The 24,778-nt window shown below is 39.2% G+C and overlaps 4 protein-coding genes and 1 pseudogene across 4 annotated transcripts in view; all 5 read left to right on the forward strand.

Moving 5' to 3' along the window:
* LOC100244488 (cellulose synthase-like protein G3) overlaps positions 1 to 13,358 on the forward strand; it is a 34,646-nt gene extending 21,288 nt beyond the window's left edge. The window contains exons 2-6 of the mRNA XM_059742596.1: positions 11,085 to 11,234; positions 11,398 to 11,523; positions 11,652 to 12,080; positions 12,176 to 12,523; positions 12,613 to 13,358. Coding sequence (XP_059598579.1) covers positions 11,085 to 11,234; positions 11,398 to 11,523; positions 11,652 to 12,080; positions 12,176 to 12,523; positions 12,613 to 13,134 — 1,575 coding nt within the window. The 3' untranslated portion in view covers positions 13,135 to 13,358. The remainder of the gene's footprint in view (positions 1 to 11,084; positions 11,235 to 11,397; positions 11,524 to 11,651; positions 12,081 to 12,175; positions 12,524 to 12,612) is intronic.
* Positions 52 to 2,120, forward strand: LOC100263304 (cellulose synthase-like protein G3; annotated as a pseudogene).
* On the forward strand, positions 2,389 to 10,198 carry LOC100267402 (cellulose synthase-like protein G3). Its single transcript, XM_059742584.1, has 8 exons — positions 2,389 to 2,598; positions 6,443 to 6,472; positions 7,396 to 7,769; positions 8,049 to 8,198; positions 8,293 to 8,418; positions 8,555 to 8,974; positions 9,114 to 9,461; positions 9,571 to 10,198. The coding sequence occupies exons 1-8, from the start codon at positions 2,415 to 2,417 to the stop codon at positions 10,111 to 10,113; spliced, it is 2,175 nt and encodes a 724-aa protein (XP_059598567.1). The 5' UTR covers positions 2,389 to 2,414; the 3' UTR covers positions 10,114 to 10,198.
* A 2,198-nt stretch (positions 13,359 to 15,556) lies between the features above and the next one.
* Positions 15,557 to 17,532, forward strand: LOC104881925 (cellulose synthase-like protein G3). Its single transcript, XM_059742602.1, has 4 exons — positions 15,557 to 15,782; positions 15,917 to 16,345; positions 16,465 to 16,812; positions 16,890 to 17,532. The coding sequence occupies exons 1-4, from the start codon at positions 15,702 to 15,704 to the stop codon at positions 17,430 to 17,432; spliced, it is 1,401 nt and encodes a 466-aa protein (XP_059598585.1). The 5' UTR covers positions 15,557 to 15,701; the 3' UTR covers positions 17,433 to 17,532.
* A 2,734-nt stretch (positions 17,533 to 20,266) lies between these two features.
* LOC100247913 (cellulose synthase-like protein G3) lies at positions 20,267 to 23,543 on the forward strand. Its single transcript, XM_002264480.4, has 6 exons — positions 20,267 to 20,885; positions 21,108 to 21,257; positions 21,665 to 21,790; positions 21,925 to 22,353; positions 22,473 to 22,820; positions 22,898 to 23,543. Exons 1-6 carry the CDS (start codon positions 20,313 to 20,315, stop codon positions 23,438 to 23,440), a joined length of 2,169 nt encoding a protein of 722 aa, XP_002264516.1. The 5' UTR covers positions 20,267 to 20,312; the 3' UTR covers positions 23,441 to 23,543.
* The last annotated feature ends 1,235 nt before the right edge of the window (positions 23,544 to 24,778 follow it).

The following is a 24,778-nucleotide window of genomic DNA, read 5'->3' on the forward strand; positions in this document are numbered from 1 at the left end:
GAAATTAGGAGAAAGAATTAGTCATATACAACACTATTTAGAGGTTAATAATCAAAATCAGTCTTGAATTATGATGCAGCTGATGTACGACAACATGAGATGTTAGAGTGGAGACTGTGGTTAAGAGTGGGAGAATTATCAATAGCGAACAGGAATTGGAAGCTTTCAGCAGATGGACTGATGGATTTACATCTCAGAATCATCCTGCAGTGATTCAGGTTTATTATATTACTGGAACTTTAGTTAAAAAAATATATATATGGGTAATCCATATCGTGGCAATAGATCATTTAACTAAAGAAAAAAGGAGGCCTCTAATGGAGGCAAAAGATTTTAATTTAGTACTAATATGATGGGGCACGCATTGAGAACAGGTTTTGTTAAGAGTGTGGCAAAGATGAGGATGTCACAGGCCGTACAATGCCCAACCTTGTTTATGTATCCAGAGGGAAATGCATCAAGTTACCCCACAATTTCAAGGCTGGTGCTCTTGATGTTCTGGTAAGTTGACTAATGGCCATCCAGCTTTATGATTGATCTTTCAAAATAAGTGCCTGCAACACCACCCCCTGTCCCCCCAACCCAATTCTTCTTTCCATTATTGTTCCGAATCAACCATGTGTTTATAAATACAAATACTTTTGTTTGTATGTTTTGAAGCTTCGTATATCAGCCACCATGACTAATGCAACAGTGATCCTGACCCTAGATAGCGACATGTATTCCAATGATCCACAGACACCTCTTCGTGCGCTGTGTTATCTCTTAGACCCATCTATGGATCCGAAACTTGCGTTATGTTCAGTTTCCTCAGATCTTCTACGGGATCAACAAGAATGATATTTATGGTGGTGAAGCCAGGCATGTATTTCAAATTCATCCCGCGGGAATGGATGGCCTGAAACCTCTGAACTGAACCAGGATCACCTAGTGAACAAGTCGATCGAGTCCAGGGAAGTTTTATCATCGGCGCATCATGTTGCAGGCTGCAATTTTGAGAGCCAGACCCAATGGGGCACCAAGGTAGGCTTGGTTACTACTGGGATATTGGATTGATGCCATTTCTGAAGTACTTGTTTAATTAATTCTGTGTTCCGGAATTGGCGTTTTCTATAATGTGCAGATGGGCTTTAGGTATGGGTCACTGGTTGAGGACATGTACACTAGCTACATGCTTCAATGTGAGGGATGGAAGTCCATTTTTTGACATCCTAAAAGGCCTGCATTTCTTGGAAGATTACCCATCAATCTCCATGACTTTCTGAATCAAATGATACAATTGGCCAGTTGGGCCTCCTTGAAGTGGCCTTCTGCAAATATAGCCCAATCACCTATGGCACCCGTGCCATAAGCCTTCTTAGTGGCCTATGTTTTGCATACTATTCCCTCTTACCCATTTGGTCAATTCCCATGACTATTTATGCCTTTATCCCCCAACTAGCTCTGCTTAACTATGTTTCAATCTTCCTAAAGGTATCTCCATCTATGCTTTTACTAGAATCATAGTTAATCAAGTAGTGATTAATAGTATCATTGATATTTACTGAGAGAATTAGAATGGTTTTGCAGATGCCAGATCCCTGGTTTTTTTGTATATATATTCTGTTTTCTTGGAGCTTATGGACAAGATTACCTTGAGGTAATATTATCTGGAGGGACAACTCAAAGGAGGTGGAACGATCAGAAAGTATGGCTGATGAGGGGACTCTCGAGTTACTCAATTGGGTCGGTTGAATACATCCTCAAGTCCATTGGCATTTCCACATTCAGATTCAATGTGACAAGCAAGGCGGTGGGAGAGGAACAAAGCAAACGATACAAGAAAGGGACGTTCGAGTTTGGAATCGCATCACCCTTGTTTTTGCTACTAACAACAGCAGCGATAATCAACTTGGTCTCTTTCCTATTGGGCATTGCACAAGTCTTCAGGCAAGGAAGCCTTGAAGCTCTACTTCTGCAGATGTTGTTAATTGGTTTTGCAATGGTGAACTGTTGGCCCATATATGAAGCCATGGTCTTGAGGGCTGATGTTCTTATTTTCTTATTTTCTTTTTTTTTTCTTTTTTTATGAAAGATGTCCACTGAAATATTTAATATTTATGTTGAGAGATGTGCACTGACCTCAGTCTTCTTGGAACTTTTCGTCAGGTTATTTGTGGTTAGCTATTATAATAAGGATGTGCTTATAGAAACGTAAGAAAACGACAGAAAAAATGACAAATATAAGCTGCCAAGTTTCATTTGAATTCGAAGAAATGAAACAAGGCCTTCAATATATTCCTTTTCTTCAAAAAGAGACAAGGCAAGCCAGGCCAAGGTATAATATTTTCTATCAGTATAGATAGAGATAAATAAGAAGATAACCACTGTCAAGCAATTGAGGCAGCACACAGAGTACCAATCCGCCCCAAAAAATGGAAGAGACAAGAGCGAAAGGCCTTCCTCTTCACACAAGGGTGCTCATGCCCCGGACCTGGGCGAACCGAGTCTTTGCATGTGTATACTTGTGTGCCATCTTGGCTCTGCTATATCACCATCTCATTGCTGTGCTGCACTCCACCTCCATGGTCCCCCTCTTCATTCTTCTAGCTGATGGCAGTGCTGGCTTTCATGTGGGCAACTAAAGGATTTTTGGAAGAGAGAAATTGAAGAATTATTACTTGTGATTCTCATTGATATGGTTAGTACATATACAGATTGCATGAGCACGAAAATAGGAAACTGATTACAAAAAAATAGGAAACAAAATAAATTGAGTAACTATACAAATAAATGGTATAACTACAAATATTCCAAAATATTCAAACTTGGAAATCCCTTGATTTTCTCCCTTGACTTTCTCAACTTGATTGTATATCCTTATCATGTCCCCGCAAGATGGACGGCCATGGAGCAAGTCCAATCTTGGCCTTGAGTGAGTCAAACTGAGGACGAGCAAGAGGTTTGGTAAGAGCATCGGCGAGTTGATTAGAGGCAGAGATGTGGGACACTCGTAGCAAACCATTTTGAACTTGTTCTCGGATAAAGTGATAGTCGAGGGCAACATGTTTCATGCGCGAGTGAAAGACCGAATTGGAATAGAGATTTGTTGCACCAACATTATCATAATAAATAACTGGTTGTTAGGGAAGAGTGACACCGAGTTCGGTGAGGAGAGAGCAAATCCAACGAATTTCTGCAGCAGTAGAGGCCACCGATCGGTATTCAGCCTCAGTGGAAGAGCGAGCCACAGTTCGCTGTTTCTTAGAGCTCCAAGAAATAGGGTTGTGACCCAAATAGATTATGTATGCATTGGTGGAGGTGAAATCATCTTTGTTACCTGCCCAATCAGAGTCAGAAAAGGCATGAAGTGCTAGTGGGGAGGTCCGACGAAGTGTGATGCCGTGGTCTAAGGTGCCACAGAGATACCGCAGCAGACGCTTGACTGCATTCCAGTGGTCACTTGTTGGTTGATGCATAAACTGAGAGAGTTTGTTCACCGTATAGGCAATGTCCGACCGAGTGAGGGAGAGATACTAGAGGCTACCAACCACTGTTCGATACTCGGTCGGGTCAGATAGTGGGGTTCCTGATTGTAAAGTGAGAATTGGACTAGTTGCTAGTGGTGTAGGAGCAGGCTTGGCTTCAGTCATGTGAGTTCTGTTAAGTAGATCGACAATGTATTTGCGTTGACTGAGGAAAAGACCATTGGTGTGGGAGGTAACTTCCACTCCAAGGAAGTATGTCAGGGGGCCAAGGTCCTTGAGAGAGAAACGCTGAGAAAGTTGTTGAATGAAAGTCTGCGCTGCTTCAACATTATTCCCAGTGATAATGATATCGTCGACATAGACTAACAGATAAAGAATGGTGTCATGGTTATTGAAGATGAACAAAGAGGTATCGGCAATGGAATTGATGAAGCCAAATTGGAGAAGAAATTGGCGCAACTCATGATACCAGGCACGTGGGGCTTGTTTGAGGCCATAGATAGCCTTGCGTAGCTTGCAGACATGATGAGGATGATCACGATCAATGAAGCCCGGTGGTTGAGACATAAACACATCCTCAGTGAGAGTGCCCTGAAGAAAGGCATTGTTGACATCAAGTTGTCTTAGTGACCAACCCTGGCTGACCGCAAGGCTGAGAACAAGGTGGACAGTGGTAGGTTTGATGACGGGACTGAAGGTTTCAGAGTAGTCAATATCAGGGCGTTGGTGGAAGCCTTTAGCAACCAATCGAGCTTTGTACCTGTCTATGGAGCCATTAGGTAAATATTTAGTGCGAAAGATCCACTTACAACCAACCAAATTTTGAGTGGGATGAGATGGCACTAGGTCCCATGTCCCATTACGTAGTAAAGCATCAAACTCTGCAGACATAGCTTGTCGCCACTTAGGGTCCTTGAGGGCTTGGGTAACAGTGGTGGGTTCAAGGGTAGGTTGTTGGAGTTGGGCTGTGAGGTTAAGCTTTTGAATTGGTTTATGGATGTTATGTTTGGAGCTAGTGACTATGACATGAGGTGAGGGTGAGAGGTCGGGTGGTTGATTAGGGTCATTTTGAGTAGGCGGGAGGGGTGGGTTATTGGCACAGTCGCACTTGGTTTCTGGTACGAGCACACTGGAATGGCTGTCAGGCTCTGGTGTAGGTGTGGCACAGGTGGTATTATTTTGGCTTGGGTCTTGGGATTGGCTTGGTGCGGTAGGAGTGAGCAGACTTGATGGGGGAGCAGAGCCGACATTCACGGATGGTGTGGCCACGACTGGTAAAGTGATAGAGCACCATTCAGAGATGGTGGATGAAGTGGCGCGAGGAAGAGAAGTATGAGAAGTGACAAAGAGAAAGATTGACTCAACAAAGCGGACATGACGGGAAGTGTATAGACGAGCGGTGGATGTGTCAAGACATAGATAGGCACTTTGAGTGGGAGAGTACCCGACAAAGACGCAAGAGGAGGAACGAGACTCGAGTTTGTGGGATGTGTATGGGCGAAGCCAAGGATAGCAGAGACATCCAAAGCTTCGAAGTTTGGAGTAGTTAGGGAATGTGCCAAAGAGTTTGAAATATGGTGAGATGTGGTTTAGAGTCGGTGTAGGAAGACGATTGATGAGGTAGACGGCAGTAGAAAAGGCAAAAGGCCAATATGATAGAGGCATGGATGCATGGGTAAGTAGAGAAAGACCCGTTTCGACAATGTGACGATGACGACGTTCAGAGTACCCATTGTGTTCAGGAGTGTGAGGTGGAGAAGTAAGGTGTGAGACCCCGTTGATTGTTAAGAATGAGGAGAGAGCTTGATATTCCCCCCCATTGTCAGAGTAGAGAGTTATAATTGGACGGTTAAAGAATTTTTCGACTAGGGCCTTAAAGCGCACAAAGACATCATGCGTGTCGGATTTGCGTTTGAGGGGATAAAGCCAGATATATTTTGTAAAATGGTCGACAACGATGACATAGTATTTAAAGTTATCAGTAGAGTAGACTGGTGATGTCCATATATCAGTAAATATAACTTCAAGAGGGGAAGAGGTAGAGAGAGTAGAAGTAGAAAATGGTAATTTATGACTTTTATTGCATTGACACGAATTACAATTAAAATTGAAATTGGACGGACGAGAGACATCTAAATGAAATGAAGACATGATATTTTTTAAGATTGACAAAGAAGGATGACCGAGCCTATGATGCCACTCGGACAAAGTGGTCTTGACACTAGAAAACGCAATTAGAGGACGTGACTGGGTAGTGGAGAGTGGTCATTCATACACACCATCCTTAGTTCGACCCTGCAAAAGAATTGCCCCCGTGTGCAGATCCTTCACATGAAAAGAAGAGGGTAAGAACTCAATGGAAGTATTGTTAGACTTGCAAAATTGAGAAATAGAAATAAGATTACGTTTCATGGTAGGAACACATAAAACATTAGATAGAGTAAAGGAATGAGAGGGAGTGGTAAGAGAAGTGGAACCAGTGTGAGATATGGGGAGACCAGAGTCATCGCCGATCATAATTTCATCTGTGCCATCAAAAGGACTGTGGAGAGCAAGATTGTGTAGGTCAGTGGTGACATGATGTGAGGCTCCACTATCAAGTAGCCATGTGGTGTTGGGGGGAATGGTGGTTGTAACATTTGCTTGAGCTTGCCAGGGAGCTGGTGGTCGAGATTGTGATGAATTGCCGGGACGAGAAGGTGGCTGCACCTGCGGAAACTGTTGTCGGAAAAGAGGACAGCGGGAGACTACATGACCTTGAGTACTGCACCATTGGCAGCGACCAAGGAATGGACGAGCAGGAGAACGGTTGTCGCGGGTGTTGGTGGGAGAATTTCTTATAATACCTTGAGTGGGTGCGGATGTGGACCTAGGGAGCCGAGGAGTGCGATTGGTGACAGACCATGGAGTGAAGCAAACATTGGTGGCATGAGCAGATGCCGGTAGGGGTGAGGGGCTTATCTTGTTGCGGAGAGACAATTCTTTGTTGATGAGTTTTTCATGGAGTTCATCAAAAGAGATGGTGGAATCACGACCGTTGACAGCATCAATGATGGACTGATAATTTTCATCAAGGCCTTCAAGTACTTTTTCAATCAGATCTTCTTGGTCAAGAGGCTTACCAAGAGCAGCAAGTTCATCGGCCCGGGTTTTAATGGACTGAGAACCTTTGGTGATGTTTTTAAGATGGTCTTTGAGTTGCTTGATATGGCCACGAGATGGGCGAGCATAGGTGTTGGCCAATATTTGTCAGGCTTCATAAGAGGTTTTTGATTGAGTGATGAGAGGATCTAGAGTAGATGAGAGAGTGCTGACAAGGGCTCCAAATAATAGTTTGTCTTGACGTAGCCATGTTTGGTATGCAGGGTTAGTAGAGACAACATTATTGGTGGTGATGGTGGTTGGAGGAGCAGGGTGGGACCCATCAATGAATTTTTGTAGATCATAGCCGATGAGAATGGCTTCCATTTGGATTTTCTAAGAAAGATAGTTGGTGGGTGTGAGTTTAATGGAGTTATGGATAGTAATCATGGTTAGTGGTTTTGTGGGTTCCTGGGCATTAGGAATGATGAGTTGAGAATTCTCAGTGGCCATTGGAATGAGGAGGATGAAAGGCTTGCTGAAGATTGAAGAACGTGGCTGGGAAAAAAAAAATTAAAGAACAAACCTTTGCTCTGATACCATAAAGGATTTTTGGAAGAGAGAAATTGAAGAATTATTACTTGTGATTCTCATTGATATGGTTAGTATATATACAGATTGCATGAGCACGAAAATAGGAAACTAATTACAAAGAAATAGGAAACAAAATAAATTGAGTAACTATACAAATAAATGGTATAACTACAAATATTCCAAAATATTCAAACTTGGAAATCCCTTGATTTTCTCCCTTGACTTTCTCAACTTGATTGTATATCCTTATCAGCAACTTCACAGGCCTTCCGCATGTGTCCAACTGAGAGTCGGGTTTTCATCGAACACCTTCAACATTATGTCAAGCAGAGTGATTATCCAGGGTTGGATGTCTTTATATGCACTGCCGATCCATACAAGGAGCCACCTATGTGTGTGGTGAACACAACTTTATCGGTAATGGCTTATGATTATCCCCCGGAGAAGCTGTCAGTGTATGTCTCTGATGATGGAGGTTCTCAGCTGACTCTCTTTGCCTTCATAGAGGCTGCTAGGTTTGCCACCCACTGGTTACCCTATTGTAGAAAGAATAAGATTTTAGAAAGGTGTCCCGAGGCCTATTTTAGATCCAGTCCCTCATGGTCTCCTGAGACCGCTCAAATTAAGGTAAGATACATGAGCTGTACTATCGTGTTGTTCAATCCATGGAAAAGGTAAAATGTTCCCTTTTCCATCCCTTTTAAGGTTTGCTCTTTCGTAAATTTCAAAATGTTTATGTTAAAATAAATGAAATAAGCTTAGAATACTATATAAAAATAATATATTGATTTTAAATTTATTTTTATTTTTTTCACTTTTTCTTTTTTCCATTTTTCTTCTTTATTTTAGTCCGCTCGCATTTTTTTCTCAATTTCCAGAAACCAAAAATAACCTAAATATTTGTAGATGATGTATGAGAGAATGAGAGCTAGGGTGGAGAATGTGGTCAAGAGGGGGAGCATTTTGCCTGATTATATCACAAATGAGGCAGAATCTGAAGCCTTCAGCAGATGGGCTGATGGATTTACGCCTCGAGATCATCCTGCTGTTGTTCAGGTTTGCTTTGTTAGCCTAGTACTAATAGGTATAAGGAATCACAACCAAGGCACCTACTGATACATATGTAATATTGGTACATTGAGGGACGCAGGTTTTGTTAGAGGCCGACAGAGATAAAGACATAACCGGCCATACAATGCCCAACCTTGTCTATGCGTCCAGAGAGAAAAACATGAATTTGCCCCATCATTTCAAGGCCGGTGCTCTTAATGTCCTGGTAATTGAGCATAGCTAATGACCCATAAGCCATTTTTTGTTGAGGAATTATGTCTCCATTTAATCTCATTCTTCATTTTTATGTTTCTGAATCGCCCTTGCTTACATATATAAAACAATTTGTTTACATTTTGAAGCTTCGAGTATCAGCAACCATGACCAATGCACCAATACTCCTGACCCTAGACAGCGACATGTACTCAAATGATTCGCAAACGCCTCTTTGTGCACTGTGTTTTCTCTTAGACCCTTGTATAGATTCAAAACTCGGATTTGTTCAGTTCCCTCAGATGTTCTATGGGATCAACAAGAATGATACTTATGGTGCTGAATCTAGACAGAGTGAAATTGTTCTAATTGGGATGGATGGATTGGTAGGGCCTACAAATATAGGTACAGGATGTTTTTTCCGCAGACAAGTCTTCCTTGGTGGCTCCTCCCCACAACTGAACCCTGATCTTCTAGTTAGCAAGTCAATCAAGTCCGAAGAAGTTTTAGCACTAGCACACCATGTTGCGGGCTGCAATTATGAAAATCAAACCAGTTGGGGCTCCAAGGTAAGCTCTTGTTTCTCATGTGTAGTTTAAATTTCTCCCCTCATAAATAGAGAAAACAAAAATTTAAAAATACTCAAACAAATAACAAGAATGCCGCTTTTGGGACACGTTTAGGAGATGGATTTTCTACATTGTGCAGATGGGATTTAGGTATGGATCATTGGTTGAGGACTTATACACAGGCTATCGACTTCATTGTGAAGGATGGAAGTCCATTTTCTGCAATCCCAAAAGGCCTGCATTTCTGGGAAAGGCGCCTATCAATCTCAATGACATGTTGAATCAAACCGTAAGATGGTGTGTGGGACTCCTTGAAGTGGCATTTTGCAAGCATAGCCCTGTCACCTTTGGAGCCCGTTCCATAAACCTTCTCACAGGATTATGTTATGGGCACATGGCATTATGGCCTATTTCGTCCATTCCAGTTACCATCTATGCCTTTCTACCTCAGCTAGCTCTCCTCAAGTGTGTCTCAATCTTCCCAGAGGTATGCATCCCCATATATGCAGTAATTGATCAATTAGTATTGTAATTATAAATAATGATCAATTGAAATAATTGATGCTTAATGAGGAATTGTATGGTCTTACATGCAGGCCTCAGACCCTTGGTTTTTCTTGCGTCTATTTCTTTTCCTTGGAGCCTATGGACAAAATTGTCTTGAGTTTATGTTGTCTGGAGGATCAATCCAAAAGTGGTGGAATGATCAGAGGGTGTGGATGATGAGAGGGCTCTCAAGCATGATGTTTGGATTGGTGGAATACTTACTGAAGACCATTGGCATTTCCACATTTGGATTTAGTGTCACAAACAAGACTGTTGAAGAGGAACAAAGCAAGCGATACGACCAAGGGCTGTTCGAGTTTGGAGTCTCATCACCCTTGTTATTGCCAATGACAACAGCCGCCATAATCAACTGCATCTCTTTCCTATGGGGCATTGCCCAAATCTTCACACAAGGAAGGCTTGAAGGTATACTTCTACAGATGTTCTTAGCAGGTTTTGCGACGGTAAATTGCTGGCCAATATATGAAGCCATTCTGTTGAGGACCGACGGAGGAAAGATCCCAGTGAAGTTCACATTGATCTCAATTATTCTAGCATGGGCTCTTTACTTAACATCTTCGATAGCATTCTAAGATATGGGGACTTGATTAATTTTCTCATTGTTTGCTCCATTAGTTCCTTAGTTGAATCAAGAAGAGACACATCATTTTTACTTAACATCATGTTGACCTTTTTTTGAAAGAAAACAAGAGTACCTCAACCAACATGGATATCTACGTGGCTAAGAGAGTCTAAATAGGGAATATTTTTTAGGCCAACTCACATCTACATTTCTACTTTTTAATTTTAAATCACCTCAAGTTGGGCCAAAAATCCTTGAAGTGTGCTGACTAAAAATTAAATTCGTTGAATAAATGCACAGACAAATGTGACCTCCTTAGAAAGTCATAAAATTTCTCCCCAACATATTTTGTGTAAAAATGACATAAAAAATAATTAAATAATTAAATTATTTATTCTCTCCCGTAGCAAACATAGGATATCATATTTCATTTCCTATCTTATCCCATTAGATATTTAGTCGAACAAACGTGACATAATGGGTTTCTCTTACAGCCAAGATAAGAGAGGTGTCCTTCTTCATTTTCCTTCTGGTTTTTTACTTTTTTTTATTTTATTATTTTCTTTTTGGTTTATGGTGTCCATTATATATCCAAGTTCCAACCAGCATAGGCCAACAACAATAGGGTCATTTTTGACATTTTAATTGCCTACCATTCAAAACTTCCATGTCACTAGCTTTCTGCCTAAACCAAACCTAATAGGAACATCTGTTCGAGAATCAGAAGAGCCAAACCTGGGTTATATCAAAGCTTAACCAAATGTATTTTTGTAGGCATTTGTTGGTTTTATGTGAAGTGGGTTCCTTAAAAAAAATTCATTTTTTCTGAATAAGATCAAATAGATTAGTTGAGCAATTACCATCAGTTTAAAATATCCTTATTTTACAAAAGACCATAAACAGTAATATTTGATGGAAAATCATTTGAAATCAAAGGTATAGCAGAATAATCAAAATGATTCATTATTGATAATGATGCAGTCGATGTACGAGAGGATGAGAGATAGAGTGGAGAATGTGGTCAAGAGAGGAAGCATTAGCAACGATTATATCCCTGATCAAAGAGAAATCGAAGCTTTCAGCAGATGGACTGATGAATTTACACCTCAGAATCATCCTCCTGTGATTCAGGTTTGTGTTCTTAATGGAGCCTGTCATCCTATACATGCTGCAAAATTCTATTATATATCTTAATGAAAAACCACTTTACTCCTTTTAATGGAAGCAAATTAAGAGGGATATTTTTTTCATTTATATTTTTTTATGTCCTGAACAAGTGTAATGATATAAACAGGTTTTACTAGAGCGTGGCAAAGACAAGGACATCACTGGCCATGACATGCCAAACCTCGTATACATCTCTAGAGAGAAAAGAATGGATTCCCCACATCACTTCAAGGCCGGTGCCCTTAACGTCCTAGTAAGGGCTTTAATGACTTAAAGATTACTTATGGTTGATCGTTCAATAGAAATGTGCATTTTTTTTGTTAGCCTCATTGCATATTCTTCATATTATAATTTTGTTTAATTAATTATATGTATTTGAAGCTTCGAGTATCAGCCACCATGACAAACGCACCAGTGATCTTGACCCTAGATGGCGACATGTACTCCAATGATCCACAGACACCTCTTCGCGTGCTGTGCTATCTTTTAGACCCTTCAATGGATCCAAAACTTGGGTATGTTCAGTTTCCGCAGATCTTCCATGGGATCAATAAGAGTGATATCTATGATGATGAACTAAGGCATGTGTATCAAGTTCAATTGTCCGGAATGGATGGATTGGCAGGCCCTCAACATGTAGGTTCTGGAGGTTTTTTCCGGCGAAAAATTTTCTTTGGTGGCTCATCAGAAACCCCAGAAATGAACCAGGATCAACTGACGAGGAAGTCGATCAGGTCCAAAGAAGTTTTAGCAATAGCTCACCATGTTGCAGGCTGCAATTTTGAGAACCAAACCAAATGGGGCACCAAGGTATGCTGATGGTCACTTGAACCGAAGTCGAGGTAGGAGTACCACTTTTGGAGAACATATTTGGATACTATTTTTGGTTTCTATACAATGTGCAGATGGGCTTTAGGTATGGTTCTTTGGTTGAGGACTTGCACACGAGCTATCAGCTGCAATGTGAGGGATGGAAATCCATTAACTGCAAACCTAAAAGGCCTGCATTTCTGGGAAATTCACCCCTCAACCTCCATGACTCGCTGAATCAAACTATGCGTTGGTCGGTTGGCCTCCTTGAAGTAGTCTTCTGCAAACATAACCCCATCATCTATGGAGTCCGGTTCATAAACCTTCTGTCAGGGTTAGGTTTTGCTTATTATGCCTTCTGGCCTTTTTGGTCGGTTCCCCTTACTATCTATGCCTTTCTCCCCCAGCTGGCTCTGCTCAATTCCACCTCAATCTTCCCAAAGGTATGTATCTCATCCATGGTATTATAATTATGTATACATGATTACCAATAGAAATGATATTTAGCAAGAAAATCCACATGGTTTTGCAGGTCTCAGATCCTTGGTTTTTCGTCAATGTATTCCTTTTCCTTGGAGCCTATGGACAAGATTATCTGGAGTTCATATTATCTGGGGGGACAACACTAAGGTGGTGGAACAATCAGAGAATGTGGATGATGAGAGGACTCTCAAGTTTCCCATTTGGGTGGATTGAATACTTCCTGAAGTCCATGGGGATTTCGACTTTTGGGTTTAATGTGACAAGCAAGGTGGTTCAAGAGGAGCAAAGCAAGAGATACAAGGAAGGGATCTTCGAGTTTGGAGTTGCATCACCCTTGTTCTTGCCACCAACAACAGCAGCCATAATCAACTTGGCCTCATTCCTAAAGGGAATTGCACTAGTCTTCAAACAAGGAGGGCTTGAAGATCTTCTTCTGCAGATGTTGTTAGCTGGTTTTGGAATAGTGAACTGCTGGCCCATATATGAAGCCATGGTGTTGAGGACTGATGAAGGAAAATTACCAGTGAAGATCACATTGATCTCAATTGTTCTAGCCTGGGCTCTTTATTGATTATTAGCATCTTCCATGGCATTTTGAGATGTGGTGACTGATTCTCTCAGTTATATATATATATATAGTGGTAGAATACTTTATGGTTGGCTGGGGGCCGGCTGGAGTCAACTATATGTAAGCCAAGAGTAAAAGAAGAAATAATGGATGAAGGATCATTAAATTTTATATTTGCAAGTTGTATTTTAGAAATGGTTTTGTTTAATATAAGGATAATTATGATATTTTTAAGGTATTTGTGATTCTTTAAAATATGGATAAATCATATTAGAAGATGCAAGACTTGTAATTGAGAATTTTATATATTCAAATATTTCCAAAGGTTGTTCTTCAACTCCAAACTTCACTTGTACATTATCGATCACAAAACTTAGTAATATTAAACTACTCAACATGTCATTCAATTGTCCTTACAAATAGAAATTTGTTGGTTAGAGATTAAGAAGTTCATGATTAAATTTGGATGTATACATGGAATATCGAGAATAGTACATTAAGGTGTTAAGGAGCATGATATCTATATATTGAGTCCAAATCTTGCAAAATTAAATTTTTAGGAAAATTGGTATTTGATGATTTATCTTTATTAAATTGCATAATTGGTTATTAATTAAAAATATAGTAATATATATATATATAAAAAAAAAACATTATTCATAAAATCTTTAAAGAAGGCCTAATTAGTTGATATCAAGTAAAAAACTCTTGTCATCACCCTTTTTGATGAACTCTTTTGATTTTTCTACTACCTATTAGATGTAGGTCCGTATTTGTTATAAAAATGAGAGATATTCATATATAATACTTCTTTTCATTTAAGTTATATTTAGTTCCCAAAAATATTAAGAAATGGAAAAAAAATCCTTAAGGATGATAATTTTTCATATTTTGTTTCAAAATGAAAAATATGAAAGAAAATTAAATATAATTAAAATTAGTTAAAAATTAATATATTTTTAAATTATTTAATATTTATATAAAAGAGAAAAAACAAATAAAATGAATTTGAAGTAATATATAAAAATAATATATTAATTTTAAATCAATCCTTTAATTTTCTTTACTTTTTTTTTTTTTTACTTTTTTATTTTATTTTCTTTTCTTTAAATTCTCTAGGATTCAAACATAGTCTCACGATAAAAAGTGAAAACATTCTTGTCTTATCTATGTCACTTATCAATTGTAGCTAGCTACACCCTATTTCTATGCTTCATTTTTTTCAACGGTTATTTGATTAAAAGAAATGAAATAATCTCAATTTTCTAAAATTAATCCTCAATTTTTTTTAAGTCTAAAAAATGACATATTTTAAAGAAAATACTCTCACCTTTTTTTTTTTTATATAAAAGTAACATTTTCTTTTAAAAGTCTTTCCAAGATAATACAAAAGTTGGAAGGTAGTGGAAGGAATGAAAAGATCTCAAATTTATAAAACTAAAATCTTCCATTTTTTAACTTAAAAAGTAACCTATCTTTTACATAAATACCCTTCAATATTTTTATTATTTACATATATATTTTTTAAAAAAATTGTTATTTTTGCAAGAAAAATATGAGGGTATTTTTGTCTAAAATGAATTTTTTTTAAGTTAAAAAAAAAGGTGAAGAGTTAGTTTTCCAAAATGATGATGATTTCATTCCTTTTAATTTTATCCCAAAGATATTTATATAAAAAATTGATTACTTTTTCAATTTAAACATGAAAAATGATTAGATTTACAATTTTAAAATCATCAATTAATCATTTTTTTTCAACCTCTTCAAGGAAAACAAGTGCCCCTTTTGGCCTTAATGAGCTTTGCTAATGAACATAATCATACAAAATTTGATTAAAGATTTTCTTTAACTTAAAACATATTTCAAACATTGAATAAGAGATTTTAATATGAAATATATCTTATTTCTTATCTAGTTTCGTGTTTGAATGACTTATTAGAAACAAAAATGAGAAATCAAAAACTAATTTTCATGAAAGCTAAAATCGATCACTCATATGATGATGATTTAGATTTCTCTTTTCCAAACGGTATGTGGATTTCTCTCTCATTTTTATTCTTATGCTCATTCATATTCCATGTGACAAATCCACCTTAAAAGGTGAAAAGGTTAAAGAATTCACTTCACTCATTGTGAAAAAAAAATTATAATTAATATCTACAAGGCCCCCTAAAGAGTTGGGATTTGGACCTCAATCTTGTGTAGATTCACTATCCTACCACATGCATTTTCAATATCAATTTTGTGTGGATGCACTTTTACTTGTACATATTTGTTATAGGATGCACTTTTCGCATGTAACGAAAAGTGCATTTTCAGCAGCAAATGCACTTTTCACCTATCTTTAATATTTTAATCAACATTTTAAATATTGATTAAAATATTTAAAAGAATATTTTAATCAATATTCTTTTAAATATCTTTAATGAAAATTAATCACCTATATTTAGTAGAATCTACATTGATCTCTATACATTTTCAGCAGCAAATGTAACGAAATGCATTCCTACAAGCCCTGAAAACAGGTACTGTTAGAATATGGCAAAGACAACGATGCCACTGGCCATGGGATGCCAAACCTTGTGTACATCTCCAGAGAGAAAAGCACAGATTCTCCCCACAATTTCAAGGCTGGTGCCCTTAACGTCCTGGTAAGATTTAGAGCTCATGTTTCAATACAAATCCACATCAATTTTTGTCACCCCCACTGTCTATGTTTTTTTCCTTTTAATCAACCAGAATCGCCTATCATCATGCATATGCCAATTTTGTTTAAATTTTGAAGCTCCGAGTATCAGCCACCATGACAAATGCACCAGTGATCCTAACCCTGGATAGCGACATGTACTCCAACGATCCACAAACGCCTCTGCGGGCGCTGTGCTACCTTTTAGATCCTTCCATGGATCCAAAACTAGGGTACATTCAGTTTCCTCAGGTTTTCCATGGGATCAACAAGAATGATATCTATGGTGGTGAAATGAGGCATGTGTTTGAAGTTCATATGCCTGGAATGGATGGGCTAGCCGGCCCCATACATGCAGGTTCTGGAGGTTTTTTCCGGCGAAGAGTCTTCTATGGTTGCCCATCTGAAACCCCAGAAATGAACCAGGGTCGGCAGGTTAGCCATTCAATCAAGTCTAGAGAGGTTTTGGCAATGGCACACCATGTCGCAGGCTGCAAGTATGAGAACCAAACCAAATGGGGCAGAAAGGTAGGCTTAGTTACTTGTACTAACTTGCATTTTCGTGAGGAAAACAAACAAAACCCTTGTAGGAACACCAGTTTTTGAGCACAAATTTGGATTCATTTTTTGTTTTCTACAATTTGCAGATGGGCTTTAGGTATGGCACTTTGGTTGAGGACTTGTACACAAGCTGTCTGCTGCAATGTGAAGGATGGAAGTCCATTTATTGTAATCCTAAAAGGCCTGCATTTCTAGGGAAGTCACCCATCAACCTCCATGATTTTCTGAATCAAACCATGAGATGGTCAGTTGGCCTTCTTGAAGTTGCCTTCTCCAGATATAGCCCAATCACCTTTGGAGTCCAATCGATAAGCCTCCTTTCAGGGTTATGTTTTGCCCATTATACCTTCTGGGCGATTTGGGCGATTCCAGTCACCATCTATGCCTTTCTCCCCCAGCTAGCTCTGCTCAATTCTGCCTCAATATTCCCAAAGGTATGCCCATCTATGCATCCATTAGCATTATAATATTGAGTCGATTTCAACTAAGAAAACTCAACATGGTTTTACAGATATCAGATCCTTGGTTTTTGTTATATGTGGTTCTTTTCCTTGGAGCCTATGGACAAGACTATCTTGAGTTTCTATTATCCGGCAGGCCGACACAGAGGTGGTGGAACCACCAGAGGGCGTGGATTATGAGGGGACTATCGAGTTTCACGTTCGGGTTGGTTGAGTACTTGCTGAAGTATGTTGGCATTTCCACATTTGGGTTTAATGTGACGAGCAAGGTGGTTGAAGAAGAACAAAGCAAGCGATACCAGAAGGGGATCTTTGAGTTTGGAGTCCCATCCCCGATTTTCTTGCCGCTAACCACAGCAGCAATAATCAACTTTGTCGCATTCCTAACCGGCTTCGCAAAAGCCTGCAGGCAAAGAAGCATAGAAGATGTGTTTCTTCAAATGTTCTTGGCTGGTTTTGCAGTGGTGAACTGCTGTCCAGTATATGAAGCCATGGCCTGGAGGAGAGACCAAGGGAAATTGCCTCTGAAAATCACTGTGATTTCTGTAGTTCTAGCATGGGCTCTCTACTCAGCATCCTCTATGGCATTTTGACTTGTCTCTATAGAATTGTTTTCGAGTTCTAGTCTGTACTGTTTACGTTACCTTGTACTCCCTGATGATATTAATAAACTAGCAATCAATCTCTAAACTACTCCACTCAACTTCCCTCAGATTTCTGAGTGTGTTTCAATGTGAAGAACAATTGATTCTTGGTCCCGATAACCCATTTCACTGTCCATGCAAGTGGGCAACTCAGACGATCTGCCAGGCTCTCTTAAACTCGAGCTAGAAGATCCGTCTGTTGGTACCATCTGCTGTCCACTGGAAGAATCAGAGATATCCAACCTAACACCAATGTTTTCTTCTTGTTGCTGTGAACAGGGGCCACTGGATTGCCTCCTTTGGTATTGGGAAAGACAGAGCAGCGACAGATGGGACAAGTAGAGTTTGTACGAAGCCAGTGGTATATGCAGTCCGCAGGAAACTCATGTTTGCACGACGGAATCTGGTGTAAGGTGTACTCCTCTTTGATTTCGAATTCTCCCAGGCAAACACAACATCTGTGAAATTTTCAGAAGTTCCATTAATTAGATTCAATTCAAGTCATGCTGCAATAGGCAAACTTGATAAAAAAAATTTCTAATGTTATAATATGTGAAGTGGTAAACAATCATCTGGTTATCTAAAAGTGGAGCCAAATAATTATATGACCATCACAATCTTACGAAAACTTACTGTGAGTCCCTTGCCTTCAATTCTTCATCAAACAAGATTGTTGGAAGCTTGCCTTTGAGCTCTCCCTTCAAATCGATCTCACATGACTACAGAAACATCAGAATATAAAGATATCATTACACAAATTCATACCAAATTATAAAAGCAATCTGCACAAACATGAGAAAGAGAAGGAGATAGAGGACTTACTAGGGAGAGAAATGAAGCTGCTTGATTCATGCTTCTTGGAAGCATTGGTGCAGTAGATGAGGGAGTGGAAGCCCTCCTCTTGAGGTAGAACAAGTAAAACAGCAGAAACAGAATAATGGAGAAGAGAGTACTCTCTGATTTGTGTTTTCTACAATGTGCAGATGAACTTTAGGTATGGAACACTGGTTGAGGACTTCTATACAAGCTGCTTCAATCTTCCCAAAGGTTTGTCCATTCATGGAATCATTAGTATTATAGTTATGAAGTCATGAATTTATTAAGCAAATTGTATGGCCCCTGGTTTTTACTGTACATATTTCGATCTTTTCCTTGGGGCCTATGGGCACCATTGTCTCGAGTTTATGTTAGCTGGAGAAACAACCCAAAGATAGTGGAACAATCAGAGGATGTGGACAATTAAGGGACTCTCAAACTTAATTTTTGAATTGGCTGAATACTGCTGAAGTTCATTGGCATTTCCACATTTGGATTTAATGTCACAAGCAAGGTAGGTGATGAGGAACAAAGCAAGAAATATAACCAAGGGATTTTCGACTTTGGAGTCCCATCACCCTTGTTCTTGCCCGTAACAAGAGCTACGGTAATCAACTTGGTCTCATTAATTCCTATGGGGCATATAGTACAAGTTAATTTTCAAGCAAAGAGAGCTTGAAGAAATTTTATGCAGATGCTCTCAGCCGGTTTTGCAATGGTAAATTTCTGGCCACTGGTAACAGTCATATAATATCTCAGCAAAACCCACATCCAACTGAATCCAGACAGCTCTCAACCTCCTAACTCCAGCTTATCTGTAGTTAGACTTACTGTTACATCAATTAGAGAACACTGCATGCTAGTATATTACCCCCAAAGTGTAACAACAAAGAGAATTAATGAGAAATTATTCAAACTCTTTTATGGTATCAGAGCCATTGTAACAGCTCTTGAAGATCTTCAAGAAAAGATCAAGAAACTCAGAAAAAGGATCTCCAGTACAGCCTTCTCAGCACCCAAACAAGGCTTCAAGACCGAGCATGACAACTTCTTTCATGGTCGGCACCTTTCCTCCATTGCAGGTATTAAATCATTTTCTTCCCATCAAACTAGATTGAAACAATTACATCCTTTGGTGAACACAAATGGAGAATGTACGTAGTGTTTGCAAACGGCTTTTAGGATTATATTGAAGGGTTAAAGCCTTGTCCTCCAAAGGAAACAAATTCTGGAGATTTAAATCAAGAATTCATACAGTGGAAAAGATATATATGTTCACATGATTCATATGCTCCACACTCACTTTTGAAATAATGGGTCAAATAATGAGTCTTGACTTGCCTATTTCCTCATTTAAACATTTTCTTAATCTTTCAAAATTTAAAGTGATTCAATTTACATATTTTTCTTTCCCTAAAGATAAATTTTCAAAATACATGTTAAACGCATAGTTAAAGCCTTAGTAATAATTTTGATCAAGTTAGATGATTTGAGTGTTTTATGATACATAAATCATATTGAATATATGTCATTAGAGCACATATTTTAACTCCAATCAACATCTCTACAAGAAACGTTTTTTCCAATTCCACAAAATTAAATTTATATGAAATATATCTTTTCAATAGACACCTTTAATATAAATATATTTAATATAAATTCAATTTTTTTAACGTGTATGACTAATACAAAAAATTGTAAAAGCATGTCTTTTGAAGAAACACATTTTGTTTAAATTTAATTTTTTTTTTTTAACATGTCATTGATATGCAAAAGAGACACCTTCCCGTAAAAAATGTCATAGATTTGTCAATACTTTAGAAATCATCATTTTTTTAAAAAGCAGCCATAGAATTTGAAAAAAAAAAACAAAACAAAACAAAAAACTCCTTGAGCGAGGCAACACAAATCACAAATTAGTGTACCAAATTCAAACCAAGGGAATGGATGGATTGGCTGGGCCTATATGTGGCTCAATATCACCAACCATCCATCTCCATAACCACCAAAACAATGGCAGGCAGCCAACGCCCTCCTCTTCACACCCAGAGACTTATGGCCCGGGCCGGCATAAACCGAGCATTCGCACTTCTCTACTCTTGCGCCATCTTAGCTCTACTCTATCACCATTTCATTGATCTACTCCAGTCCACCTCCATGGTCCCCATCTTCCTTCTTCTGGCTGATTCAATCCTAGCTTTCATGTGGGTGACCGCACAGGCCTTTCGCATGTATCCAACCCATCGTCAGGTTTTCATCGAACACCTTGAGCATTACGTCAAGGAGAGTGATTATCCGGGGCTGGATGTGTTTATATGCACTGCTGATCCATACAAGGAGCCACCTATGGGTGTGGTGAACACAGCTCTTTCTGTGATGGCATATGATTATCCGATAGAGAAGTTGTCGGTATATGTATCGGATGATGGAGGTTCCAAGTTCACCCTCTTTGCTTTCATGGAGGCTGCTAGGTTTGCCGCCCACTGGCTGCCTTATTGCAGGAAGAACAAGGTTGTGGAGAGGTGTCCAAAGGCACATTTTGGATCCTCCAACCCCTCCAGGTTCCCAGAGACCGATCAGATTAAGGTAAATTTCTTCCACAACTATGTCATGTGCTGACAAGCATAGGTAAACAGAAAATGGGACCATATGAAATTTTTAGCATTTCACGTTTGACCTACCATTCAAAACTAAAATTAATTAACTACCACCTTACAAAAATTAATAAAAATATACATATAGTAATATTTGTGGAGAAAAGAACCGATTGAAAAGCTAACCAAAATGATTTGTCAATTATGTATGCAGACGATGTATGAGAGCATGAGAGTGAGGGTGGAGAATGTGATAAAGAGAGGGAGCATCAGCCATGATTATATCACCAAGCAAGGAGAAAGTGAAGCTCTCAGCAGCTGGACAGATGGATTCACTCCTCAGAACCATCCTCCAGTAGTTCAGGTCCATCTTCATGGAACTTCTCATCGGTCATTAGAGAGTGTCCCCTCCCATTTACATCACGCCAATTTATAATGGGCCCAAGCCGTAAAGGATTTTTCAAAACCCGCTCTCTTGTCTTTCAAAGAGATCATTTCAATTTAAATATGTAAATTATATTGTTAAAAAATAAATAAAATATAACTTCAAAATTTATTTGAAATTGTCTCTTCAGACAACAATTTTCGATTTGATTCCTTAAAAATTCCATAAATTTGAAAATGATTTCAAAATTTTCATATTTTAATCAATATTCTTTTAAATATCTTTAATGAAAATTAATCACCTATATTTAGTAGAATCTACATTGATCTCTATACATTTTCAGCAGCAAATTTAACGAAATGCATTCCTACAAGCCCTGAAAACAGGTACTGTTAGAATATGGCAAAGACAACGATGCCACTGGCCATGGGATGCCAAACCTTGTGTACATCTCCAGAGAGAAAAGCACAGATTCTCCCCACAATTTCAAGGCTGGTGCCCTTAACGTCCTGGTAAGATTTAGAGCTCATGTTTCAATACAAATCCACATCAATTTTTGTCACCCCCACTGTCTATGTTTTTTTCCTTTTAATCAACCAGAATCGCCTATCATCATGCATATGCCAATTTTGTTTAAATTTTGAAGCTCCGAGTATCAGCCACCATGACAAATGCACCAGTGATCCTAACCCTGGATAGCGACATGTACTCCAACGATCCACAAACGCCTCTGCGGGCGCTGTGCTACCTTTTAGATCCTTCCATGGATCCAAAACTAGGGTACATTCAGTTTCCTCAGGTTTTCCATGGGATCAACAAGAATGATATCTATGGTGGTGAAATGAGGCATGTGTTTGAAGTTCATATGCCTGGAATGGATGGGCTAGCCGGCCCCATACATGCAGGTTCTGGAGGTTTTTTCCGGCGAAGAGTCTTCTATGGTTGCCCATCTGAAACCCCAGAAATGAACCAGGGTCGGCAGGTTAGCCATTCAATCAAGTCTAGAGAGGTTTTGGCAATGGCACACCATGTCGCAGGCTGCAAGTATGAGAACCAAACCAAATGGGGCAGAAAGGTAGGCTTAGTTACTTGTACTAACTTGCATTTTCGTGAGGAAAACAAACAAAACCCTTGTAGGAACACCAGTTTTTGAGCACAAATTTGGATTCATTTTTTGTTTTCTACAATTTGCAGATGGGCTTTAGGTATGGCACTTTGGTTGAGGACTTGTACACAAGCTGTCTGCTGCAATGTGAAGGATGGAAGTCCATTTATTGTAATCCTAAAAGGCCTGCATTTCTAGGGAAGTCACCCATCAACCTCCATGATTTTCTGAATCAAACCATGAGATGGTCAGTTGGCCTTCTTGAAGTTGCCTTCTCCAGATATAGCCCAATCACCTTTGGAGTCCAATCGATAAGCCTCCTTTCAGGGTTATGTTTTGCCCATTATACCTTCTGGGCGATTTGGGCGATTCCAGTCACCATCTATGCCTTTCTCCCCCAGCTAGCTCTGCTCAATTCTGCCTCAATATTCCCAAAGGTATGCCCATCTATGCATCCATTAGCATTATATTATTGAGTCGATTTCAACTAAGAAAACTCAACATGGTTTTACAGATATCAGATCCTTGGTGTTGGTTATATGTGGTTCTTTTCCTTGGAGCCTATGGACAAGACTATCTTGAGTTTGTATTATCCGGCGGGCCGACAAAAAGGTGGTGGAACCATCAGAGGGCGTGGATGATGAGGGGACTGTCGAGTTTCACGTTCGGATTGGTTGAGTACTTGCTGAAGTATATTGGCATATCCACATTTGGGTTTAATGTGACGAGCAAGGTGGTTGAAGAAGAACAAAGCAAGCGATACCAGCAGGGGATCTTCGAGTTTGGAGTCCCATCCCCGGTTTTCTTGCCGCTAACCACAGCAGCAATAATCAACTTGGTCGCATTCCTATCCGGCATTGCTCAAGCCGGCAGGCAAAGAAGCATAGAAGATGTGTTTCTTCAACTGTTCTTGGCTGGTTTTGCAGTGGTGAACTGCTGGCCAGTATATGAAGCCATGGCCTGGAGGAGAGACCAAGGAAAATTGCCTCTGAAAATCACTGTGATTTCTGTAGTTCTAGCATGGGCTCTTTACTCAACATCCTCTATGGCATTTTGAGTACTTGTCTCTATAGAATTGTTTTCAAGTTCTTTTCTGTGCTGTTTACAATACCTTATACTCCCTGATGAAATTAATAAACTAGCAATCAATCTCTAAACTACTTCACTCAACTTCCCTTAGGTTTCTGAATGTGTTTCAATGTGAAGAACAACGGATTCTTGGACCTGATAACTCATTTCACTGTCCATGAAAGTGGGCAACTCAGACTATCTTCCAGGCTCTCTTAAACTCGAGCTAGACAATCCTTTGTTGGTACCATCTGCTGTCCTCTGGAAGAATCAGAGATATCCAACCTAACACCAATGTTTTCTTCTTCTTGTTGCTGTGAAGAGACATTTTGTCTGTGCTGGTTGGAGTTCTGGTTATCTTGCTGGCGATGTTCGGGTCTAACAGGGGCCACTGGATTGCCTGCTTTGGTATTGAGGAAGACAGAGCAGAAACAGAGTGGAGAAGTAGAGTTTATACGAAGCCAGGGGCATATGCAGTCGGCATGAAACACACGTTTGCACGACGGAACCTGGTGTAACTCCTCATTAATTAGATTCAGTTCAAGTCATGCTACGGTATGCATATTTGATTAAAAAAATTCTAATGTAATAATTTGTGAAGTGGTAAACAATCATCCGATTTTCTAAAAGTGGAGCCAAATAATTATCGGATCATCACAATCTTTGGCTGGGAGATGGGTATAAGCACAATGATTTCTATACCTCTGTGAAGTTCTAATTATCTTTCATAGCAGGGTACGGTTGATTGAGTATTAATAAACACATTCCTTCTTCCAATGATTATAAAGTTGGGTTCAACTTCAACATCAACAAAACCAATAATTAAGGGATTTTACCATAAGGTTTGTGCATTGATGCTTGTCCTACTTTTGACATTGGCAGGCCAATATTTAAGAGGGGATTTTCATTTTTCCTTTTAATTTTTCTGGGCAAAATCTAAAGATGCTATTCATGTCATACTTCTTTTTTTCTAAAGATGGTTTGGACCAGTGCTTTTCAGAAAATAGTGGATGTCACTGGAGATTTGAACCCGAATTCATGGGTAAAAAAATGCAACTTGTACCTGGCTCCTGGTAAATTGTGGTATATGTCCTCAAAAAATGTTGAAAGGTGTGTTTACTTAGAGTAACTTTTGTTATTGGCAACCTCAGGGTTCACTTTTTGGTTTGCTTACCAAGTAGTGAGCAGGATATAGCCCTACAGCTTTGCAAAAATTTCGTAATGAGAATGTCAAATACTAAAACTTACTGTGAGTCCCTTGCCTTTGATTCTTCATCAAACAAGATTGTTGGAAGCTTGCCTTTGAGCTCTCCCTTCAAACCATCTC

Source organism: Vitis vinifera, chromosome 2 (assembly GCF_030704535.1).
Source record: "Vitis vinifera cultivar Pinot Noir 40024 chromosome 2, ASM3070453v1".
Lineage (NCBI taxonomy): Eukaryota > Viridiplantae > Streptophyta > Magnoliopsida > Vitales > Vitaceae > Vitis > Vitis vinifera.

Coding starts and splice junctions, on each gene's coding strand:
- LOC104881925 (XM_059742602.1), top strand. CDS start 15,702: ATGCCAAACCTTGTGTACATCTCCAGAGAGAAAAGCACAGATTCTCCC. Junction 15,783..15,916: donor CTGGTGCCCTTAACGTCCTG/GTAAGATTTAGA, acceptor TAAATTTTGAAG/CTCCGAGTATCAGCCACCAT. Junction 16,813..16,889: donor CTGCCTCAATATTCCCAAAG/GTATGCCCATCT, acceptor ATGGTTTTACAG/ATATCAGATCCTTGGTTTTT.
- LOC100267402 (XM_059742584.1), top strand. CDS start 2,415: ATGGAAGAGACAAGAGCGAAAGGCCTTCCTCTTCACACAAGGGTGCTC. Junction 8,199..8,292: donor ATCATCCTGCTGTTGTTCAG/GTTTGCTTTGTT, acceptor TGAGGGACGCAG/GTTTTGTTAGAGGCCGACAG. Junction 8,419..8,554: donor CCGGTGCTCTTAATGTCCTG/GTAATTGAGCAT, acceptor TACATTTTGAAG/CTTCGAGTATCAGCAACCAT.
- LOC100247913 (XM_002264480.4), top strand. CDS start 20,313: ATGGCAGGCAGCCAACGCCCTCCTCTTCACACCCAGAGACTTATGGCC. Junction 21,258..21,664: donor ACCATCCTCCAGTAGTTCAG/GTCCATCTTCAT, acceptor CCCTGAAAACAG/GTACTGTTAGAATATGGCAA. Junction 21,791..21,924: donor CTGGTGCCCTTAACGTCCTG/GTAAGATTTAGA, acceptor TAAATTTTGAAG/CTCCGAGTATCAGCCACCAT.